Source organism: Monodelphis domestica, chromosome 3 (genome assembly GCF_027887165.1).
Source record: "Monodelphis domestica isolate mMonDom1 chromosome 3, mMonDom1.pri, whole genome shotgun sequence".
Lineage (NCBI taxonomy): Eukaryota > Metazoa > Chordata > Mammalia > Didelphimorphia > Didelphidae > Monodelphis > Monodelphis domestica.
The window spans coordinates 230,077,224-230,103,184 of NC_077229.1; the positions used below are offsets into that span (position 1 = coordinate 230,077,224).

Below are 25,961 nucleotides of genomic sequence, written 5' to 3' on the forward strand. Positions count from 1 at the left end.
GAGTGGTGATTAAAGGCCAAACACTTGTGAGGATGAACAAAGGGAAAGAAGAGAAAAAGGGCTAGATAAAAAGGGGGAAATAAGATGGAGGGAAACACACAAATAGTAATCATAACTATTAATGTGAATGGGAAAAACTCACCCATAATATGGAAGTGGATAGCAAAATATATTAAAAACTAGAATCCTACATTGTGGTGATTATAAGAAACAGATTTGAGACAGGAAGACATATACAGAGTGAAGGCAAGGTGACAGAGCAGAATCTATTAAGCGACAGCTGAAGTAAAAGTATCAGGAGTAGCAGACATCTGATATCAGACAAAGCTAAAGCAAAAATGGATGTAATTAAAAGAGAGAAGAAAATTGTATCTATCTGATATAGGGTATGATAGACAATGAAGTAATATCAGTACTAAACATATATGCACCAAATGGTATAGCCTCTAAATTTTTAAATGAGAAATTAAATTTACTTTAGGAAGAAACAGAAAGTAAAACTATACTAGTGGGAGACCCGAACCTTTTCCCTCTCAGAACCAGATAAATCTAACTAAAAAATAAGCATAAAAGAAATAAAGGAAATAAATGAAAATTTAGAAAAGTTAAAAGTTTAAAAGATCTCTGGAGAAAATAGAATGGGGATAAAAAGGAATATACCTTCTTTTTTAGTACATGGTACTTACACACAAATTGACCATGCATTAAGGCATAAAAACTTCACAACCAAATACAAAAAAGAAGAAATGAGAAATGCATGTTTCTCAGATCACAATACAATAAAAATTCTAATCAATAAGAATCCATGAAAAGACAAATTAAAAATCAATTGGAAACTAAATAATCTAATTCTTCAAAAGGGGTGAGTGGTCAAAGAACAAATTATAGAAATAAATAATTTCATTATCTCAATTAAAAACTAAATGGGGAATACTAAAAATCAAAGGAGAAATTAATAAGATTTAAAATAAGAACTACTAAACTAAAAAACAGAGAATTATTATAGGATACAAAATGAATATTTTTTACTACATTAAACTTCAAAGTTTTTGTACAAATAAAACCAATGTAACCAAAATTAGAAGGGAAACAACTGGGGGGAAATTTTTAAAACAAATTACTCTGATAAATGTCTTATTTCTCAAAAATATAGAGAACTAATTTAGACTTTTAAGAATATAAGCCATTCCCCAATTGAGAAATAATCAAAGGATACAAATAAGCAGTTTTCAGATGAAGAAATCAGTTATCAATGATCATATAAAAATGCTCCAAACTACTCTTGATTAGAGGAATCAAATTAAAACAACTATGAAGTACCATCTCACACCTATCAGATTAGCCAATATGGCAGTAAAGTGATAAATGTTGAAGGGGAGGTGACAAAATTGGTACAAATTGTTGGTGGAGTTGTGAACTGATCCAACTATTCTGGAGGGCAATTTGGAACTATGTCTAAAGGGCTATAAAACCATGCATATCCTTTGATCCAGTAATACCACTACTATGTCTGTATCCCAAAGATATCAGAAAAATGGTAAAAGTACCTACTTGTACAAAAATACTGATAGCAGCCCTTTTTGTAGTGGCAAAGAATTGGAAATTATGGGAATTGTCCATCAACATAAGAAATGGCTGAACAAACTGTCATATATATTAGGTATACAATAATAGCAGTATTGTGGAATGATCAACTGTAGAAAGACTTAGCTACTCTCAGCAATACAATTATCTGGGACAATTCTGAAAGACTTATGACAAAGGATGCTCCAGAGAAAGAACTGTTGGAATCTGAATATGGAGTCTGGAAATAAGTTTTTCATGATAATACATATAAAACCCAGATCAAATTGCTTACCATCTCCAGGAAGGGGAGGCAAAAGGGAGGGAGGGAGACAATTTGGATCATTTAACTTCAGAAAACTCATGTGGAATATTATTATTCCATATATTGGTAAAATAAAATATCTATATAAATGGCAGGGGAGGAAAGTAGGCATTGGCTTTTGACTTTCTATCCCCAGCACTTAGTAGAGTGCCCAACACATAGGTGCTTAATAAATGTTTACTGACTGTCTGACTGATAAGGAAGAGAGAAAACTGAATTCTCTTTGGGAAGTTACAAACGTCTTTTATAATCCTAACACAATAATCCATCATTGTTACACCAATACTTTTCTTGTGATAATATGGATACCAATCATGGAACACCACAGTGTCCAAAGAAATGAAGTTGACAATCACCCAATACATTATAGTGGCCAAGAACTCTCAGAAAGGAAAAAAAAAATTCATATAAAAAGTTGTCACTTTTCATTACCTCCACTTTCCTTTCACTTGCTTCTAAATCTTTTGCATTCTAGCTTCCAATACCATTAATTCAATTGATATTGTTCTATTTAAAGTCATCAATGATCTTTTAACTGTTAAACACAGTGACCTTTCCTCAATCCTTCTTGACCTGCCTATTATAACTAACACAGGTGAACAATCTTTCCACTCTTTATCATGTTTTCTAAATTTTCATGACACTGACCTCTTCCAATTCTTCTCCACCTTCTCTCTGAATACTCCTTAGTTTCTTTTTTTGCACCTGCACTCCAATGATCTGTCCTGGTTCCTCCTTTTTTTCCTAGACTCCAGCAATCTAACTAGCTTCTATGAGTTTTATGAACTTCACGTAGATAACTCCTAGATCCATTCCTAGTTCTCTTCTTCTTCTGGACAATATCATCATTAGATAATGCCTATTGGACATTTTAAAATGAATATCCTATTGGTAATTTCAAACTCAACAAGTTCATAATAGAATCTCTTCCCCACAAGCTGATTTCGTTTCTAAACCTACTTATTTCTGTCAAAAGCACTATCATCATTAATTACCAAAATCTGTAGCCTCAGAGGGATTATCTGAGGTCTTAATTTTACCTCACCTCACAAATTCAATAAATGCCAAATCTTTTCTTCTTTCTATTTCTTGTATATGCTTCCTTTTTCTGCTCACATGCCTCTATTCTTTTCAAGCCTTTATTAAATCTTAGACTCCTGATTATTTTCCCTGTCCAAAGTCTCTGTCTTTTCCAATCCATTATCCACAAAGCTGCCAAAGTGATTTTTCTAAAGAATAGATGTGACCATGTTACTAACTCAGCTTCAGTGACAACATACTAGTGATAAGATCAAACATACATTTCTGTTTGCCTATAATACTCTATATAATCTTGCTCCAACCTACCTTGACAGCATTATTTCCCTATCACTCTATAGTCTATCCAAAATGATGTTCATAGTATTATTCTGCACACAACAATATGTCTGTTTTGTATGGACTGGTCCCCTAGTCTTGAATGCATTCCCCTTTCTTTTCTCGTAAAATTTCTAAACTTCAAAATTTAGTTCAAATCCCATCTCCTATATGAAACTTTTTCTGACTCTTCCCTAGCTGCTAATCCCTTCCCCACACTACTTTATATTTATTTTGTATATACTTACATAGACACATATATACATATATATTCATGTTGTATGCTCTAGAGGGCAGGGATTGTTTCATTATTGTTTTGTATCACCAGTGCTCAGCATGGTACCTAATAGAGTTAGCACTTAGTAAATGCAAGTACTCGATTGAAGAAACAAACCCCAAAACAAAATAGTTCTTGTGTGAAATTCTAGATACTTCAATGATGTTTTTCTTCCTGCAATGTAAGCTCATTTATACTGTAACTAGCATTTCTTCCTCATGATTTCTCTATAATTTAAAGCCATATTTTAAAGATTTCAAGCTCTTGTTTATTATACCAATTTCCAGGTCAAGAGCATGCCATTCATATGTTTTAATAGAAAATCAGTTCAGAAATAGAATTCCATTCATATATATGCTATCTTCAAAAGTAGCTGTTAATTTCCCAAAGGCTAGTTCAAATTCCACTTTCTACATAAAGCTATTTCTGACCCTTCTCTATTAATCCCTTCCCCAAATTACCTCCTCTTTATTTTGTATATAGTTCCTGTCTATATTCTTCTGTGTCTATTGCCTTCAATAAAAAACAGTATTATCAGGGGGCAGCTGGGTAGCTCAGTGGATTGAGAACCAGGCCTAGAGATGGGAGGTCCTAGGTTCAAATCTGGCCTCAGCCACTTCCTAGCTGTGTGACCCTGGGTAAGTCACTTGACCCCCATTGCCTAGCCCTTACCACTCTTCTGCCTTGGAGCCAATACACAGTATTGACTCCAAGACAGAAGGCAAGGGTCTAAAAAAAAACAACAGTAGTATAAAAACAATTGGAGCCCTATCACCTTCTATTTTTTGTCCAAGGATTTGTAATCTTTAGTAATGCATCAAGATTCCTTCAGGAAATATCATTTGTGCCCATTTGAATCACTACAAGTAGGTAGCAGTTGTCCATTTTGACAATTTCTCATTCCTTATCATATCCTAGATACAAATGTCCTGAGAGGACAGCAGAGCTCTCTTCTGTTACAAGTTTAGCAAACAACTTCTTGGTACAATCCAGGAAGGAAATATCAGTTATCACTATTGAAGAGTGATACTGGGTTTTTAAGAGCTGACACTACTTATCTCTTCTTCTGACAGTAACTGTACATTTATAGCATCACCACTTCTTCAGGAAGAATAGTATTCATTTCTTACATTCAAGTGTTTAGAGATCCTTCCTTCCCTTTTTCCTCTGTGACATTCTCTTATCCAGTCTCTTGACATGATTCAAGATCTCTTTTACCTTTTCAGGAACTTTTTCTTCTTGATTTTCATATGAAGGCATTCTTGGAGGGAAAATTCACGTTGAATTGCATTATTAGCAATATTTCCATTATGGAAAATTAATATTGAATTGGGATATTTTTTGAGAAATGGCTCCCCTGTGAGCCCCCAAGAACAATTTGAATTTAAAACTATGAAACAGGTCTTTCCTAGGCTATGAAACTAGGGTCCTCCCTTCTTTTGTCTAGATTTTATACTTGTAGGGTGGAAATTTGCTCCTTATTTATCTATAAACGAGCAATTTTTTGGGTGATGAAATCAATTCTAGCTTCCATAGTGGTAAAGTGTAAGATGCCACTCTGGCAGCCAGTCTTTGGGATACTTGCCTTCTTGTGATGAAAGAGTTCCAGTCTCTGATTCTACTTCTTGTGTGACTATTCTCCAACCAGAGATGTGCTGGGGAGGAACTAAGTGATGGCATCAGAAGATATATATATAGATATATGCATATATACATGTATGTATATATGCATGTATATGTATACATGCATGCACACACATGCACATGCACATGCACATGCACATGCACATGTATATGTATATGTATATGTATATGTATATGTATATGTATATGTATATGTATATGTATATGTATATGTATATGTATATGTATGTGCTTGGCTCACCAGGTCTTTTTGGCTTGCCTAGCTCTCCTGCCTGCCTACCTGAATACTTTGGCCCTTCTATCTGGTCCAGCTCTTTTGTCTACCTGATCACTTTGGCCCCTCTGTCTAGTCCAGCTCTCCTGCCTAGCTGTACTTAATCCTCTGCTTTCTCTCTGGCCCAGCCTGGCTGCTCATGCTTACATCTTGCTTTCTCTCTTGGGCCTCCACCTTCTGCCTTGCTTGAATTCTTTAGCATCTGTTCAGACTGAGGGAGTCCACTGGCTAGTTAAGATTTTTCTTGAGCAGAAGATTAATAAATTAGTATTTTAAAACTTAAAATACAGCCTCTAGAATATTTCATGTTACAGTATATAAAATCATTCCTTTTCCAAACTCCATACCCCCTCGAGGTGAGGTTACTTCCATGTTAAGTCTCAAGGCATCTAAATGGAACTTGTCTTTTCTTTAAGGTAGGGTGGGGACCACCTCCTTTATCTATAAACAAGAACACTCTCCCTGAAGCATTATAAAGCATAAGCCTTCTCTGCCCTTGGTAAACATATCATCTAGATTTAGGGTGACCACTACCACAATAGGGACAAGAGCCACTGAAAACAAGATTGAGACAACATATATTTATCTAGCCTAAGATTGCTGGAAGAAGATGGGTTTCATAAGCTCAGTGACATTAAATTTCTTAACATACCAGAGAAGGTCAGGTTGCTCAGTTTCCCTAGCTAGGTGATTTGAACTGCAGGGTTCAAAGTATGACTCTTTCCTTTAGCACTTATTAACAATATGACAGCCTATTTAGCAATACCTTGATAGACACACTTCCTTTACCTCTCCTTATCTTAACTCCATCTTCTCCCTTCATCCTATACCTTGTTTCAGATAGAGTCCTCCCTCTTTATTTACCTCTTTTCTTCTTCCTTGGACCCTTCTACTTGAGCCCTGTTACTCCTTAGAATTATCTTCTCCCCACATGAAAGAGCAATTTCTTCTGAAGAAATTCAATCTTTGATTCACTTCACAATTTTAGAGGCCTCCAAATCACCATCATAATTCTTTCTTTTTTCAGGATGTCTTTCTTCCCCTGTTACAAGTTCTTCATTCCTTTTTTCCCTTTGAATGCTAGAAATGCTCAATTGCTGGGTGATGAAGTGACTAGAATGTTGGACTTTGATGATAATGCCTGAGTTAGAATCCTACCTAAAATAATTAACTATGTGACTTCAACCTAGTCATTTAATATTGGAGATCATAATTCTACATCATCTTACATCAGAGGTTGTTGTCAGGACCACATGAGATAGCATAAGTAAAGCTCTTTGTAAACCTATATAAACGTTAGCTTTTATTACATACAGTAATATATTTTAAAGTTTATAGTTATTTGTATTGTATACAGTTGTTCACATTATCTTTAGAACAGTTACATTATTCAATTAGGCTTATAAGTAATATAATGATAATGAGACTGCTCATCTCTTCATGAGTCTAAAATTATTAGGAAAAGAGATAAGTTTTTCAGCATAGCATAAATAAAAATATAGCTACCATAAAAGAGTTGTACAAATAAAATGATACAAAAGACTGGGAGGAAAGGTACTTTATATCTGACCAGGAAGTTGCATTTAAGTTTCACCTAGGCAGAATTTTAAGAGAGCTACATGACAAAGGCAACAGCAAGCTGCAAAATAAAATAATTTATCAAAAGTATAAAATATAAAGGTAAAACAGACAAGTCCTGGAAGATAAGTCTAGAAATAAAGGTTTCAATCATAATATAGAATATAAGACTGATAAAGTTGGTCTTCATTGAAAATAACATGGACAATGGAAAGTAACAGTACTTTAGAAAGATGATGGGACAAAAGTATAGAGTGGGTTGGAATAGAAATAATACAGATGTGGGAAATCCAGTTAAAAGTCTCCTGCTATATTTAAGATGAGAGATGAGAATCTGAATCACAGTTATTATAGTAAAAATAAAAATAAGTGTCTATTATAGTAAGGATCCTATAGAGGTAGTATTTAGTTCTAAAGAACTGACTTGAGGTAAATGGAAAAAAACAGAGAAGTATAAGACAATTTCAAGGTTTCAGAGATTAATTTCTTGCTTGTAGAATCACTATTTGCAGAAATAACAAAGTAAGAAAAGTTTGTTTGTTGGAAGGCCATTTGGAAAGGTTGGGGGGCAGAAGAGGGACATAATTTTGGATATGATTATGTTGAGTATTAGGTGCTAATGGGACACTCTGGGAAAACTGTCTGGGAATACTGACACAAAGCTGGAAGACACCTTAAGAGTAGAGGTGTCACATTTACTGCCCAAACAAGATTAAAATGTAGATGGGAAATGTTTAACAATAAAACTATAAAACAACAAAGATATTGTTAATTTGTGGTTTTCTAACTCAATATGTGGAGCAACTAGGTGGCAGAGTAGATGGAGTGCCAGGACTACTTAGAATCAGGGAATTTATCTTCCTGAGTTTAAAGGGAATTTATCTTCCTGAGTTTAAATTAGGGTTTAGATAGTAATTGGCTATGGGATCCTGGACGGATCACTTAACCCTCTTTGCCTCAGTTCCTCAATCTATAAAATGAGCTGAAGAAGAAAATGGCAAACCATTCTAGTAGTTTTGCCAATAAAACCCCAAATGGTGGCCAGGAAGAGTTGAACAACAATAATGAAGTCAATATGCAGCAGCAGGGCTCCGTCTAGTAGAATTTAATACTACTACCTTAAAGGTCACTAAGTCCAACCTCCTCATTTTACAGATCAAGAAACTGAGGTACAGAGGATGTTAGATAACTTGCCCAGAGTTCCCCAAATACTAAGTGTCTAAAATAGGATGTGAGTACACTAAGGCCATCATTCTATTCAGTATAGCACTACTTTTACATATAGGAATGAATCTTGAGAGAACAGTAAAGGCTTGAAATACATATCTGGAAGTTCTCTCCAGATGATCTATCCAGAAATGATAGTTGAAACTAAGAGTATGAGATCAATGAGAGTAAAAGGTGAAGAGTACATAACCTTGAAGATCTAAAGTTAGGTGACAGTAGGAAGAAAAGGAGGAAAATTCACCAAAGGAGACAGAAGAGTAGTCAGAGATAAGAAAAGCAGGAGAATTAAATGTTAATAAATATCAAAAGGCAAAAGGGAGAGATTCAGGGAGTTGGTGATCAAGTGTTAAATGCTTCTTGGGAGACAAGATCCATAAAGTCTGAAAAAAGGTATATAGTAGGTTTTGACAACTGGAAAGTCAAGACTTAATTATTTTATTCTTTAACATAACATAGGCTCAGCAACATTATTTGATAATGGTGGACTTGTAAGAGCTTTCTGGAAAGCAATTTCATTTAGGGCAAAGGCTATGCTACAAGGAGAATGAAAAGTTGAGAAAATATGAGTGAGTGGAGAGAAGTGAATGAGTAGAGAGAAGTAAAAAAAAATCTATTCCTCTCTAAAGGTGCTGGTCAGGAAAAGGAAAGCAATAGGAATTCATTTATTAAGTGCTTATTATATGTTGGGCTCTGTAAGTACTGGAGATGCAAAAAAAAAATCCTTATCTTAGATAGCTCACCTCCTAATGGGCGAGAAAATGTATTAATAATCATGTATATATGATATCTATCCATCTATCTACATCTACATTTATATTTTGAAAATTGGAAGTAATCTCTGAGAAGGCATCAGCAGATGGAAAGAAGGAAAAAGACCTCAAAGGTAAGGTAAAATCTGAACTCATCTTGAAGAAAGCCAGGGAAACTAAAAGGAAAAAGGAAATGACGGGAACACTAAGGACAGTCAATGCAAAGGCACAGATATGAGTGATGGAGTGCCCTTTGTGAGGAACAAGTGGGCCAGTATATCTTGATTGTAGTGTGGGTGAAGGGGAATAAAATATAGAACAATGGGAAGACAGGAAGGGGTTAGGTTATAAAAATCTTTAAAACTCAAATTATATTTGATCTTGAAGGTAACAGAGAACCCATGAAGTTGTAGTAACTGGAATTTTAACTAATAAATAAAATGAAGTGATTTCTCAGAGTATAACATCATTTATTATTAGAGGCATGTAATCTATTAATTAAGGATAGTCTTCTGTCCAATCCCTTTATTTTGAAATGAGAAAACTAAGGCCCAGAAATGTTAAGTAACTTGATGAGTCATAATGACAGTCATATAGGTAGTATCAAAAGTGGGATTTGAAGAGGAAAGAAGGCATGATGTAGTGGAAAGAACATTAGAAATGAAGTCAGAGAACCTGGATTCAATTCTAGGATCATTTTATGATTGTAAAAAAGTCATTAGACAAGCGACAGTTAATCCTGTCTTTGTAAAATATGGTGCTTGAACTGAGCATAGTGCTCCATATTTTTGTTGAGCAAAGCAGCTAGTATGTTCTATTATTATAGATATCATGGATATCTTATAGTCTAGAAGAGTATTAGCTTATTTGGTTAACATGTCATGTGACTTCAAAGTGAACTTAAAATATACTAAAATACACAGATTTTTTTAGACTGCTGTACAGTCAGACATACTTGCCCCTGCAAAAAATAAGAAATTCATTTTTTTTAACAGCAACTGTATAACTTTAAACTTATGGTTTTAAAATTTCATATCATTAAATTTAGCTAAATTTTCAAGTCTGTCAAGACCTTTTTGGAACTGGACCTCCTCCACTTTGTCTCATCTAGAAACTTGACAATCATCACTTTTAGATTTTCATCTAATTCATAAAAATGTTTAATGAGGGGCAGCTAGGTGGCTCAGTGGATTGGGAAATAGGCCTAGAGACTTCTGGGAGGTCCTGGCTTCAAATACTTCCTAACTTTGTGAGCCTGGGCAAGCCACTTGTCTAGCCCTTACTGCCCTCCTGCCTTAGAACCAATACTCAGTATTGATTCCTCTAAGATAGAAGGTAAGGGTTTTTCAAAATGTTGAATGACAGAAAACTAAGAACAGTTACTTGGGGCACTCCAATAAAGACGATCAAGAGAACTTACCAGCTATCTATTGATGATTACTGAATCTAGCCAGTCAATAAACATTTAAGCTCCTACTATGTACAAGAAGCTTATATTAGTCATCACTACTTCTCTTAGGATGTAGTCACAAACCAGTTCTTTTGTTAGTGCGCTCTCTCTCTCTCTCTCTCTCTCTCTCTCTCTCTCTCTCTCTCTCTCTCTCTCTCTCTCTCTCTCTCTCTCTCTCTCTCTGTCTCTCTCTCTCTCTCTCTCACTCTCTCTCCTCCCCCACCCCTATTTGATCTACTCCAGTCCTCCAATCCTGTAACACTCTATTATAGGAACGTTAAAAGATCAAAGGAATTTTTATGTTTTTGCCTTTCCCTACCATCTAATCTAAATGTATTAATTCTCACAAGGTTTCGGGCTTGCCTTCTCTATTACATTCTGTCCTCTCTCAGGAAACTTATCCATGGCCTTAACTTCAACTATTCCCCCTATTCAGATAACTTCCACATGCATATTTCTACACATTAATTGCTCTTTCAAATTCCACATTTCTATTTCCCCTCACCTGTGGCTACATGGTTGCACTGCTAGCTGCTAAAGGACAACATTTTTGAAACCAACTTCATCATATTCTTCCAATTTTGCCTTGCCCTGATTCCCTACTACCACTGTCTCCTGATTTTCCTATTTCTATTTCATTCTTTTTTCATTTATTTACTTGAGAAGAAGGGCATCAGGGTAATAAATTCAGCACTAGTGGGAGGGGGCAGTGTAGAGTGCTCACTGCATAAACTCAAGAGTGCAAACTCCTTTGTACCTTAAGTATGTCAAATAGACCAAAAAAATAACATTTTAAGCAGTTTTCATAGTCACAAAGCTAACGTGTGTCAGAAGGTGAGCTAAGTTATAGATAATATAAGACTAGAGCTCAAGAGGGTAGCTAGGTATGTAGTTTGGGCAGTCATCTTCATAGAGACGAAATTTATAGGAGGGTTTTGTGTTGTGGGTATATTATACCTCAAATTAAACTGAATGTATTATGAAACAGGGTCATCATCAGAATCAACAGGATTCTGCTTAAAATAGTTTAATAAATGCTTGTTAAATATAAATGTTGAATTCTACTTCTTTCCTTCTCCAATAAAATCCCAATCTGATAGCTATCTCATTGGGATGTAGAGGTGGCCCTATATTCTCAAAGGCTGTGATATAGATGGTACCTGCTTCCAAATCCTATTGTCTAATGCCTCCATTTATTGGGGGGGGGGGGTGACTGCGAATATATGGGTTTCAAGACTGTGAATTTCCCAAACTGTAAAGATAATTTTTAGCATCTTGATTTTATATCAAAAATAAGTGGTCGCCATGGGAAAAATTCCCAACTATGAAATACCCAAGTCAACTGGATTTTACGGAGATTTTAATTAAGACAATGAAGAAATTAAGGAAAGGGAAAGAGATAGAGTAAGAGGAAATAGTAGGAAAAGGCTAGGGCCTAGGCCAAAGGCCTAGGCCTTTCTCTTTAAGAGAGAAACTAAGTCAGTCTTTAATTACTCACCACAAGATCTTTCCAAGCAAAACTCTAGTGTTCAGAGACCCAACAGTCCTCTGACTCCTGACCTCCAATTCAGCTATCAAAGCTGAACTAAACTCCAGAGCCCTCCAGCTCCTTCCTTTTAAAGAAAATTTTCTCTTGTGTCACCTCCCCTAAATTTTTATGTCTACCAATCACAGTAGACGCTTTTCCTAGGACGGCCTATTCTTAGTTTTTAGTTCTCACCTTCTCTGGGTAGATTATATCTTCTGAGTACTTCACACCTCTTTGCTAAGCTTGCCCCTTGCAAGTTGCCTGACCTTTCAGTGATTAATTTGACCTTCATAGATACTTAGCACCCTTTTGTATTAGATCTAAAAATAGACCTAGCTTAAGGTTTTGGCCTCACTATAAGTATGAGTTAAGTACCTTCATTGTTCATTAAGGAATTTTACAACTTTATCTTCACCTAAAGTATGCCTAAGTATGGGTAGAGTAATTTTAAAGTTCCCAATACATTCCTGATCAAGTACCTCCATTGTTTAAATGGGGAATAACCTTAACCATAACCTTAAGATAATGTTCCAAGGTAGAGTCTGAGAAATTTTAAGATTCACAGGGGTTTGGACATAGGAAATTCCTAAGTAAGGAAATGCTCTCTACTAATTTCAGGTATCACTTTCCTTGCAATTCTTGATTTTGGGTGCCTTGAACACTGAGAGGTTTAAGTGAATGGTCCAAAGTCACACAACTGATATGTGCCAGGGTTAAACTTGAACCCAAGTCTTCATAGATCAAAGATCAGCATTTTATCTATTATGTCAGACATATACATAGAATACATAAATACATAGTATATTATTTTGGGTGTAGGGCAGGAGGGAGAGAGGTGAAGAGCAGCTGCTCTATGAAGGAAATTAATGATTCTAACAAGCAGAAATAAAGAAAGAATATATTCCAGCCATGGGGGGTCAGATGGTGCAAAAAAGTTTAGAGAGTAGGGATTACATATCACATTTGAGAATCACCCATATCAGTTTGGCTGGACTTTAGAATGCCTAAAGGGGGCTAATTAGTAAGACTGGAAAGGTAGTATGAAGCTAAGTATAGAAGAGCCATACATATGAAAAAGAGAGTGGGTATAGCATGAGAAAGAAGATATGTCTGTTTTGGACTTGATTTGGTTAAGATTTCTGTGGGTCATCTAAAATCACAAACTGATTTTATTATTTTTCCCTTTCTAACTACTTTTCTTGTTTTATCTGTCATTTCCCCCATATCATAAAAAAGCAGTTTTCTATAGATGCCAGAACATTCACTTTTCTCTAGGAACCAGACACACATCATCTGGTTTATCAGGTTTTATATCTTCTCCACTGTTTTGTTTGTTTGTTTGTTTGTTTTGGTTAGGCTAGTAATAAGTTTATATGATTCAGAGCTAAAAGAGATCTCAGATATCTAGGCCACCCTAGTCCTTTCATAGATGAAGAATCTGAACCTCAGAGTGTTTCATTACAAAAGTAATGAATAACAAACTGCAAACCTAGGACTTCCATTTCCAAAGCACATCCTCATTCCATTATACCATATTATCCTAACCTGTGTGTGTGTTTTTAAAATGTTACTTCCAGTTTGGGGAATATTGTAGAATCCTAAGATTTGGGGTTATGGCTTTACTGTAATACAAATTTCTATGAACTCAACTGGACAAAGAATAAAGTTTTATGTTGACAATTTCCATCTATCCTATTCCTATATCTGCATGGGTATGTTTGGTTTGGTGAAAGCTTTGGAATCTTTTGGATATTAGAGTTGAAAAATGAGTGGGGAGATGAAGGAGAACTGATACTGGATAGTAGAGCAGAAGAGATAGAAAAGGGCAACAGGCATCCCTTCTCAGCATACTATTTGGAATTTGCCGTATAAAAGATTCACTGTCATATGGAGAATACTTAGGAAATGATTTATTATATAGAATAGCAAAAAGCCACCAAAATAGTTTTATTATGCCTACTCTCTCTAATGAGGATGTTCATTTGTAATATGAATATGAAACTGTTTTTCAAAAGTAAATGAACATATATTTACTACCAATCAAAACAAACTCTTAGATATGATTATCTGAAGTCTCAATACTAGTCTATTGAAAAAGTTATAGCAAAAACAACTATTAAATTTCACTGACCTGAGAAGTGATGTTAAGTGTAACTGCATCAAGGCCACCAGAAAGCATACCCTGAGTGTCAGCCAGAGTTAACGTGACACTGGCATCGCCTCCAACTCCTGATGAAGACATTACAAGATTTTGAGTAGCTATAGTAGATGGAGACATGGATGTTGCTGAAGGAAGGTTTCCAGCTGCAGTATTAAGGTCTAAAAACACAAAACAATAGAGGAAAAACAGATCAAAATATAACCTAGGTAAATAAAAATTGATGTCTAGGAAGAATAGCTATTTGTTAAGCATGATTTTGTGACTAGAAAAAAACTGTGGCTATTTGCTAACTATGGTGATGGAATACTGTTGATATTAAATGAACTAAAAGGCTAATTTAAGCTGCTCATTTTATTTTTCCACAAGTAGATCTACTGTGCCTTCCTACATATTTGTGGAGGATCTGTTGTATCAAAGGAAAGAATGGAAAAACCTGGTCTCAGTGACTGCTGTTATCAAGAAAGGACAAAGAATTCAAGTGGTTATTTTTTTTTTTAGTTTTCCATTTATCTGCTACTCAGAATTAAGTCAAAATACAGTAAAATGGGATCAAATCTAATTCAGTGGACAACTAGTAATTCCATGTTTTTGGTCTCTAAGGTTGATTTTTCCCACTTAAAATATTACACCTCTGTCATTTTTCTCTCTTTTGAATGTCTAAGCATAAATGTGAACATCATCTAGTCCAATAAAGTTGTTTTTCTTTTTAATATGTATTAATTTTTTCTACTAAAATAGCAAAAGACTTTTTATCTCCACAAAGGTCTATGGTGGATTTTTTTTCCCCTTGTGACCAATGATGAGAGGAAGGGAAGGTATACTGAGAGACTATCCTCTCAGACTATCCTTCTTCATAGAGCTATTTGAAAAAGGCAAACTTTGTTATCCAGGTGGATGGGATTGGCTCAGTAGGGGCTAGTCAGGTCTTTTGGTGGACATAGTTAAGAAGAAATGTCCATTTTGAATTTCCATTTTAAAAACTTATTTTTTAAAGATAGAGATCTTTCCTCAGACTCGTCTATCAAAAAGCAAAGAAGTGATCTGCTAATCACACATAAAAAGAAAACTCCTGTTAATGCTTTACTGTGTGACTTGGTTATACCAGTCCAGAGAGAGCCTCCTCATATCAGTCAGGGAGCCAACAGGAAAACTAGGTTACTTACTTGTAACTGGAGTTCTCCAAATATATTGCCTCCATAGATCCACACTCTTGGAGTCTCACACTGTGCTGCACAGACCTGGAACCTTTAAAAGCAGTATAACCATTAGGAGTCTAGTGCATTGAAGCAGCCACCGGGGGCTCCAAAGTTTACTACATAAGGAGACAGTAAGATCCCTCCCACCTCTCTCTCTTTTTCCGACAAACTAACTATACAGGACTCCTAAGACAAACAAGGGTAGGAGAATAACGAGTGTGGATTTGTGGAGGGTTTATGTTCCAAGTACTCCAGTTACCAGAAAACTAGTCAACCTAATGTTCTTCATAAAATTGCCTCCACATATCCCTACTCTTGCAAACTACTTGTTACCAAACATTCTAGAGATAAGGTGAAGATAAAAAGTAGAAATCCTGAAAGGCTGTCCTATAAAAAGCAATCTAAATTTGTGTCCAACAAAAACACTAAGGCAAAAATTGTGACCTAAATGGCCAATCTAGACTTCTCTACTAGTAGATCCTGCAAAAATACCTTTAGAAAGCAATTTAAGTGCTAGTGAGGAAAGAAGCAGCATATTTCTATGTTCCTTTATCAAAGCAAAAGTTAACCTACTCTTTCACTATCTAGAAGAACTTCTATTTACAAAGAAATTCAAACATTAAGAAAATTCCTCAAAGGGTCAGAAAACATTTTTCTAAGAAGCAAAGTGTTTCCAATGTTTTCAAAATTGATCAAAAGGTTCCAGGTCCATGCAGCATTAAGAAATCTAAAGAGAAAAAAAGACGGTACTATATTCTTCTGTGTGACAAATTCTGTGTGACAAATATAGTGACAAATATACTCTCAAATCTAATTCTAGTCTCTGCAGAATCCAATTTTAAACACACACAAAAATAACTATAGCTCAAATAGAACTGTCCTCTCTGCCTAACAGGAACTTAGAAGAAATCATATCGATGTCAAATCTATATGACTGGAATAACATAATCTGATATACCAAAAAGATAAAAGAATTCTTATTTGTTTCTTAATATTGATTCTCTAAGGTCACTAGAAAAAGAAATAAAATACATTATAAAAAAGGAAATAATTATTTGTTATGTTTATTTATACAGACTTTCCAACTGGAACTACTATATGCAGAAGTCAATTAGAACTTTTCAGAAACTTAGTGATGGACAGCTCTTAACTGCATTACAAATTACTTGACTAACAAAAACAAGAAATGAGAAAAACTTTTTTTTTACAAGAAAGTAACCATAAAAGATAAGTTAAATCTCTTTTAATTTTTATCTGACCTACCACTATCAAAAACTTCAGGGTCAAAAGGTATAGTATCTTAAAAAAACATACTTCTAAAACTCTGACTTGACTTCCATAAAGAACTGAAAATAATAACAATTCCAATTTTTTTTTTGAGTCCTAACAAAAATTTGGGGGTTGGGCAAGGATAATGGCATAGGGTTTTGGCTTAATGGTGAGAATCAAGTATTGACTCTTTTAAAAGAAGTACAGATGCCTAGATCTCAAATACTTAAAGAAGTTTTTCAGTTTCCAGAAAATTTAGCATGCAAATACTGAGGCGCTTTTAAAAAATGTCCAAAACTCTACCAAATGAATTACTGTTTTTCACCACTCTAAAAAATAATAGCGTCTCAGTTCTAGTTATCTTGACTAATCTATATCAAAACAAGATTCTCTGTTATAATAATACAATCAACATAGGGTCATCTCAAATTAATTTGCCTGAAACAATGACTAAATGGCACTTATATTTTCGGAAAGCATTTATAAAATACAAATGTATTTCTGACCTGGAAAAAAGGTCTAAGTCCAAAATCTTAGGGACAGAACCCCCAAGGTTAATTAGTATCCTGAAGAGAGAGTGTAAGGAAAAATGAATGTATCTTTCACAATACTGAAAGATAAAAATTAATTACTCTCATCAAGACTATTCCCACATTTAATATTAAATGGTATTCTAAATAAAAGAATGCTATTAATTTCTATGAAGAAATGTGTCCAGTTTTAAGCTATAGTTGTTAATATCATCTGGTTTTCAGAGAATATATGAAATTCTATTTTCCTTAACAGAAATTCACTTGTATAGGAATCTGTCCTTATTTGTAATCTGTTAAGGAGTAATGTCAATATTAGGCATTAAGAGACACTACATCTCCACATTAAATCCTTCAAAAACAAAGTATACTTCATAAATATCACCATAAAAATGCTTCCTAATTCCAAAGAGAACTTCTAAACCTAAAAAGTAATGTCCTTCCTCTTTAAATTCTTAAATGGAACTGAACCATAAATATACTTAAGAATAATGATTCAGGACAGCTGGATGGCTCAATGGATTGAGAGCCAGGTCTAGAGACAGGAGATCCTAAATTCAAATCTGGGTTCAGACATTTCAGAGCTATGTGACCCTGAGCAAGACACTTAACCTCCATTGCCTAGCCTTTACCATACTTCTTCCTTAGAATCAATATTGATTCTAAAACAGAAGGTAGGGGAGGGAAGGAGCAAGGGAAGGAGGGACAAAGGGAGGAAGGAAGGAAGGGAGGAAGGGAAGAGGGGAGAAAGGGAGGAAGGAAGGCAGAATCTAGGCAGGAAGGAAAGAAGGAAGGAAGAAAGAAATTTGTGGTACACCTTTCAGTTCAAGAGAATGATACAAAAGAGAATATTTGCTTGGTACATCCTAACAGCTGTTTAAAGACATTAGAACTATACAAGAATTATGAAATAATAGTGGGAATTATAACAATGTTGGTAGAATAATCCCTCTCAAAAGAACTTGTAATTGCTCTAAATTACTAAATCCAACAAAATGAGAAATATGAAAACAAAACAATTTTTTGCAATTAGTGCTATAAACCAAATTGGGTAATAACTTTTACTCTGATATAAAAGTTTATAAATGAGAATAAAATTTTCAGTACTATTATAACTGGCACCAATGTCTTAACTACAACCAATGGCAATAGGATACTTAAACAACTCTACCAAAGTCTTCTTACCTGTTAACCTATTTGATATTAAGAAAGAAGCATAACTGACAGAGAATATCTGCTAAAATTCAAACCAGTTCAAATATTGAAGAAAGCTAAGAACACAACTCACTTGCTTATACCAAAATGGCCCTATATTTAATTACAGCCAACACAAGAAAAGTAAAACACATAGATCCTCTTGAATAGCATTTAATCTCAGGTTCCAAATTTTATTCTTTGGACAAGTTTACAGAACAAAACAACAATCTTAAATCCTTCCAGATTATTAAGTAGAATAAGTAGAGAAAGGATAATTAAAAAATAGGAAATTTCTTGGCCAACTTTTAAAACAGCTCCACAAGATGATAAAAAAAAAATTCAGGTGTAAAAGACTGTTTTGCTTTCTTTAGTCAGTTATTATTGACATAATATATTGGCTGCTTTTAGGCATTTTATTAACAATGGCTATACTGCATTAAAAGATTCTGGATCTGTCCCTGCTGGTGTGAGACTCCATCAGTATTTATCTGTGGGGGCAATTTTATGAAGCAAAAAGTACTTTAATGCCCAATAATCTGTACTCATACTACATCAACAATACCCTTAAAGAGAAAACTTGTGGACAGGATTGAGATCAATGTATTCACATATTTGTTCCATCCGTGTGTGGTCCATTATTACTAGAATTCCCCATTTCCAAGTAATATACTGAGCCATCAAACATCAGGATAACCAAGTGGCAGAGACAACTGTATATTCTTCCATTTAAACCAGAAATTCTCTAATTTCATGTCCTGTTCCATCAATCTGCCAAAAAATTATTGAATATCCCCAATAAAGTTGCTACCATAAGGACTGCTACCCTATTGACCACTGATACATAATTTTTTCAATGGAACATGGAAATTATAGAACCTCTTGAATGAGAGGTCCCAGGTAGAATATGAATGATTGACATTTTGTTCCTCCCTATCAAAGAAGGAACCAAAAAAGGGAAACTATGCCTTTATATCTTAGAACATACCAAATAGTAAATGGAAACATGACAAAATTTTCTTTTGCCCTTAACTCAAGGGAAATGGAAATTATTAATGGGCTTTGAAGGCTCCTTAAAAATGCCATTTAAGGAGCAAGAAAGTACATTATCTTTTCAATACGTTTTGGGGGGTAAATTTCTCATTCTGGAAATCTAACAGAGCTCAATAGTGTGGCTAGCCTGCAATTTTTCCTGATCAGCAATGATTTGGAGACTAAAATTCACAGAGAAATGTACATTATTGTAAGATACTTAATATACTTTAATTGGTTAAAAATAAGGATTTCTAAAGTAAGACTCTAAAAGAAGCTAAGAAAGTCTCCTAATTACTCTGGATTAAATGACAAAAAGCTTATAAGAGAGCAAGTTAGACTTTTTAAAATTAAAGTGTAACAATCATAAACAATTATAAAGAGTCAAGAGCATTCCAAAATAAGAGAAATGATGTTGTAGCAGAGGAAAATAATAACAGCCAGTCATTCCATAGATCTGGAATCAAGGTCCTCATCTATAAAATGAAGGGGCTAGATTAGACAAATCTCCAAGAATTGTTCCTTTTTCTAACATTTTATACTCTAATTGAACTCTAATATGATTCTAAGTTAAAATTTTATTTATTGTTTTCCTTTTATTTCAATTAAGGTTCTAAAACTTTAAAAAAAACTCTTTCAGTTACTAAGTTTAAATTAAAGAGTTTTGTATCTCAGACCTCCAATTAATGGAAAGGTTTTAAGGCTCTCAGGGGTTGCATTCCTGGAGGCCTACCATCTCCTTTCTCCTACCTTACATTAAGGGATAGAAAGAAGAATTGTTTCTTAGGAGAAGGAAAAAAAGAAGGAAATGGGATGTTAGATATGATATAATTAAATTTTGCTTATGTGTTCATTTTAGGTACAGCTCAATAGTTAATCAGATAAATTTTTACTATGGAAAGAATTGGAAGTCTAGGTTTGGGGAGAAAATAATGAATGAATTTAATGAGAAAACTTCTTGCAAAACTAGATGAAGACTGTCTTATAGAAAAGCTTATTAAAAAAACTTAAGTTTTTATAAACAGTACAGAGTAAGCCATTTTAATTTCTCTCAACACTGTTATGAAGTTCTCAGTTTGTTAATTGTGCACCAGTGCTTTATTTAACTTAGTTGTTTGAATAATAAAGACATAATGCAGTATTTTCATCAGTAGTATATTTCTCATCTTAGCAAAAGCACTATTCATTTATCTATGACTATGAACTAAATGCCACCTGGTGGTAGCCAAAATATAAAAAAGCATACTGCAATGCAAAAAGCAACCTATATCAGGGGAACTGTTAACATGAAAGATCTCATTGCTATAAAGAGAAGCTTTTTCTTAGGGAATAGCAAAATGCTAAATTGTTACTTACTGTTTTTATCTATTAAATTCATTTATTTTAGTTGAAAAGAATTTCATTTATAACAATTGATTTATAAAGTTTTAATTCTTAAACTGAAAAAGAAAACCTAATTCAGCACAGTTTCATCTTATTTGTGTTATAAACTTGGGAAACCTGAATACATATATTTCATCCTGAAAACAATGCAAATTGTTACAATGATTTCCATAACTTTTAAGAAATGAAGTATGTAATTTTTGGAATGTCTCTCTTGGCTAAATCATTACAGCATACCTGAAGAGTTTAACGTTGTGCTCTGAGAGAGAAGTTGATCATTACTTATTGTTAATGTGGCACCAGGAGGCTGATTACTAACGGCAGGAGCTGACAACCGTATGCTTCCATTTAATTCACTATTTCCATTAGTGTTATGTTGAATAAGATCTTGACCTAAATAGAAAACAATATTGTTAACAATTTTAAAAAATCAACTTTATTTGCTTATAGGCAATTGTTAAAACTAGTAAAGCTCTCTCAAAACTCAGTATTTTGATACCACAGAAGGAAATGAAGATAAGACATATTTTCCTGTTGTGAGAAGAGATATGGAAATAAATTTTAAAATTCACCCTCAAAGTAAATTAGGCTTTTTGTATTTGTAACAAAAAATAACAACATAAAAGAAAATGCTAATTTAATTGAGAGAAAATAGGGCTTCCTTAAGAAATAATCCTACTACAGTCATATTTTGACTATCTTCAAATTCTAACAGAGAAAGATTTTATTATACTGTAGCAGACACAAAAATATGTAAAGCTTCATGTTTAAGAAAAGCAAAGTGTAATCTGTAATCTGAAAAAGTTTATCTCCATGAGAACTCCAGCCACCTCCAATAACAACTTACAACATCATAATTCTCAACTTTTCCTATGGTATTATATTTCACAATTGATTTTGAAAAGAATTTTTTTAAATGTTGGCAAATATGGCTAAATATTTATTCAGAATGGTGGAAGAGAAAAAAATTTAGAATCTTATTTCAAGGATTAGTTTCAACCTTTATTAGTACTCAAATCTTTCAAATATAAAAAATTAGCCAAAAGGCCTAGTAATTTGAAAAGTATGATAAAAGCAAAAATCTTGGATAAAACAGAAATTAAATAAACAATTCAACTAGGATTTAAACTCCTTGAGGTCAAATACCTTTATCTCTTATAGTACTAAACAAAGTATCTCATATATGATAAGCATTCAATTAATAGCTATGAACTTAATCAAGCTGAATTAATACCATTAGTTAAAATTATTTCTGTTGTTCAACAGTTCCTGTATTTCAAAATACAATTTAAAAGCAAAGCTCAAACTATGAGTTTTCTTTTGTAATTAATTATTTAAAATAAAATCAATTTTCCCCATAATATTCTACTGTATTAACCTATTGTAGAAATGTCACTAAAATATAAGAAATTGAATAGTAGCTCAAACTAATGGTCCATCTACACCAGATGCTGCTCTCTTTTACATTGCTATCCTTTAAAAGTTAGCCAAGTATGTTTTCTGTGCTTTAAAAAACAAAACAAAACGAAACATAAATGTCAATAAATTTGGAACAAAGATTTTACAGCTAATAATCTAAAATTGCAAACATTGCTCAAAAAGAAAACATGAAGTTTTTTTAAAATATATTTAGAGGTTATTAACAATATTGAGTATATAAGGAAGTGTCTATGATTTTAAACACTAAAAGCTAATCAAAACTTTTTTCATTTAAATTTTAGCATCTAGGTAGTCATATTGCCAAAGATGAAGACCCACATTTTCTATCCGTATTAAATAATCTCTTATGGAGTTCTGTTTAAAATTGTTTTTTTCACACATTTGGAGGCACATTTTTTGACAATATAAGGAATATCATCTTTATTAGATTAACCTAACACCTGTAATGTATCCATATATTCTCAAAAGTTAAGATCCTATGACTGTACATGATGAAATCATAATAGCATGAAACTATTCTATGGTGCTCTTGTAGCATGTGGATTTTTAACCAATAGAGAATGAGGTCATTTCTCCAGGAATAACACTGTCTATTAACAGATGCATGTGTCTGCTAACAAAGAATGACACTTACTGGTCTCCTGAACAAAAAAACAGTGAGCAAGTCCTATCTCTGGCTTATAAAGGGAATTGTTCCCCTCAACATAGAGCCATTTCTGTCAGTCCCCATTGGTGAATATTTTGAGAGAAAAGGTAGACTTAGAGAACTTAACATTACCCTTATTACTTCACTGCAAGAACCTGGAAGATAACAGTACATTCTTCCCTAAGACAGGATCACTGTACTTTTGAGTTCATCACAACTGCTCAGACCACTCTTAAATCATTCAAATGGGTAAGGATAGCCAATCATCTCTGCTCTTAATCCCTCTATCTTTTTTTTTTTAAACCCTTACCTTCTGCCTTAGGCAGAAGAGTGGTAAAGACTAGGCAATGGGAGTTAAGTGACTTGCCTAGGGTCACACAAGTAGGAAGTATCTGAGGCCAGATTTGAATCTAGGACCTTCTGTCTGTAGACTTGACTCTCAATTCACAGAACTACCCAGCTGCTCCCTAATCCCTTTACCTTAATAAAAAGGAAGACTTCAACCCAGTTTCAACCCCATCCAAGTGGGGGAAAATGGAAGTCTAGAGAGAAAGTCATTTCACAAAAAATTAACAACTCAATATTAATTTTCCACATTATCCTTACTCAATAGAAAAGTTACAAAGTAGCAAAATGAGTATGCCTAAACTGTTATATATGAGAAATATTATAATATAAAATACTAACCAGATATGGTGAGAGTAATTTCTTGTGAAGATCCTGATGAAGTTGGAGCAGTAGAACCAGCAGCATGGGCTAAAACTTGACTAAGACTTGAATTATTAATAGTCAAGGTGATCTCATGCTGACCATTAGAAGTGGATACGAGACCCTGAGAGGTCATCACTTGAGAAAGATCTTGTGTACCTAATTATTTAAATAAATAAATGATTACAAAATACGCATTTGCTCCTTCCCTCAAGATCATTTTCTCTTTTCTAACATCTAATGTTTTAGTTAAAAACTTTCAGAAAGAGTGAGGGAAAAATGGATGGTAAATAATTACTTTTCCAAATAACCCAAATTAACAACTGTTAAGGATGAGAGTGGTATGTGTCTTTTTGTTTTGGGGGGAGTTTTGGGGTGGCTTGGAGGGGTTGTGTATATACAATTATGTATATGCATACAGATATTATGTACACATATCTGTATATATATATCCAGCACTCCATAGTGGTCAATAACCTCATTTTTTTTAGATTTACTGAATAACATCATTCGCCTTATTTACCTGTAATCAAGCCCGTACTTGTTAAGTATTGTGAAAACTGCTATATCCACATCTGTGGATTCTTTTTGTGTGACCTAATCATAGATTGGAATCAGTTTGCAACTTAGTACCTTAAATCTAGTACTTTATAAAATTATTCAATTAATGCATTAGTGCAAATACATCCTAAGAATTGAGAATCTCATATCTAGTAGCAGGGGAATTGTACATGTATTTCTACTTTATTGTTAAATGGCCTAATTTCTATTGAATGGTAAGATGACCAGTATCTTTTTTCCAATAACAACTGTGATTTTGGAAATCAATTATGCCAGCTGTATTAATTTGCCTAATAAATTTTGATGGACTAAAAGTAAAAAATACATATGCATATATATAAAAGACACACATTCCCATATATGCATAACTATTTAAAGTAAATGCAATTAACATGCATATTACAAAGATATTAGGAATCATTTAGAAAGTATACTTTCATTAAGTTCACTTAATGACTTCTAGAAACAAAACATCATAATTTCATAAAAATATTGGACAAGTAACAGAAGTCAAGAATCTCACTCTGTGAACTAAATCTTTCTTACCATTATTGCTAGAGGTCAACATAGAATCTTGTTCAGATAATGGTCCTATTGTCATATTAGCAGAAGATGTCACCGTGGGCTGTAAAGACAGACTTGAAATTGGCTGGATGACAACATTGGCTGGAACTGTGCTGTCAGGTGTTTGAAGGGAGTTATTTTGTGTAGATAAATTAGGTTCCCCAGTTAGTTGTTGAGCAAGTATATTACTTTGCTGTAATGTTTGCTGTAAAATACTAGGATCAATCTAAAAAAACAAGATAAAATTATATAATGAAAATTTCACATTTAAATTATATTTAAAATATATTATAGTATTAACACAAATGACTAGCTTTCTTTCCTACCTGTAGTGTAATGTTATTAATACTAGAGGCATCAATTCCAGAAATTTGCACATTGGGTCCAACAAGATTACCAGCTAATTGTAACTGTATGCCTTCCAGGGTGGCTAGGCTACCATCTGTCAAGGACACAGTTAAATCACCACCAGCTACCAAAAAAAAGACATATTAATATTATTTAAATGATCAGATTCATAATTCTTAAATAGCAAGATTTTCACAAACAAAATATATTGTCATAAAATCCTATAGCATCTGATAATAGCTGATATTCATACTATATGGTTTACAAAATGATTTATGTGTACTATTCCATCTCATGCCTCATATAAAAGAGTATACACACAAACAAGTACCATGAATACCTTCAGGTATTTGCAAACAAAAATAATTATAGGAAATTTAGTGTTTTGTAAACACTAACATTACAGAAAAAAATTAGAAGACTAGTAGCCAAAATTGTTTCGAAATAACATTAGCATTAACAAATTGAATGTCTCAATGAAATTTGCTAGTTACATGATTGTGGCCAAATCACTTAAATAAAACATGAAGGATTTAGGAGGAGATAGTAGAAGAGGGAGGGAGGAAGAGGGGAAGAAAGGGAAAGGAAAAATTTTTGCCTTAAGGGAATTTTAAAAGTGCTATATAAATGTGAGATATTATTTTAAAAGGTGTGATTAGGGTAATATTTTTCAAAAGAAAAGTAAATTAAATAGTAGTGCAATCTAGAAGCAATGCAACCAAAAGTTTTCTTGCTTATCATTACTTTTTTTAAAAGAAGTCATGATGCTCCATGACACTTACATTCTGACTTCCTTTGACAAAGTGTATAAACACTGAACTCAGCAACTGTACTTCTTTGGACATGTAAATCCAAATCAATTTTGGATTAAAGTTATATATGAATACAAAAAAAGGAAGAGAAAGAAGGAGATGGAAAAGGATGGAGAGGGAGAGAGAGGGGAAAAAGGAGAATATAA

The 25,961-nt window shown here is 33.7% G+C and overlaps 1 protein-coding gene across 11 annotated transcripts in view; it reads right to left on the minus strand.

Moving 5' to 3' along the window:
• ZNF236 (zinc finger protein 236) overlaps positions 1–25,961 on the minus strand; it is a 240,519-nt gene that overhangs the window by 38,841 nt on the left and 175,717 nt on the right. For 10 of the 11 annotated variants that reach the window (XM_007487804.3, XM_056823559.1, XM_007487802.3 and 7 more), the window contains 5 exons: positions 24,982–25,127; positions 24,638–24,881; positions 23,510–23,689; positions 20,974–21,129; positions 14,103–14,290 (listed from right to left, as the gene is read on the minus strand). In XM_007487804.3, the coding sequence (XP_007487866.1) occupies positions 14,103–14,290; positions 20,974–21,129; positions 23,510–23,689; positions 24,638–24,881; positions 24,982–25,127 (914 nt within the window). Of the gene's footprint in view, positions 1–14,102; positions 14,291–15,295; positions 15,378–20,973; positions 21,130–23,509; positions 23,690–24,637; positions 24,882–24,981; positions 25,128–25,961 lie in introns of those variants that run through there. The other variant, XM_007487805.3, reaches the window with a different exon arrangement.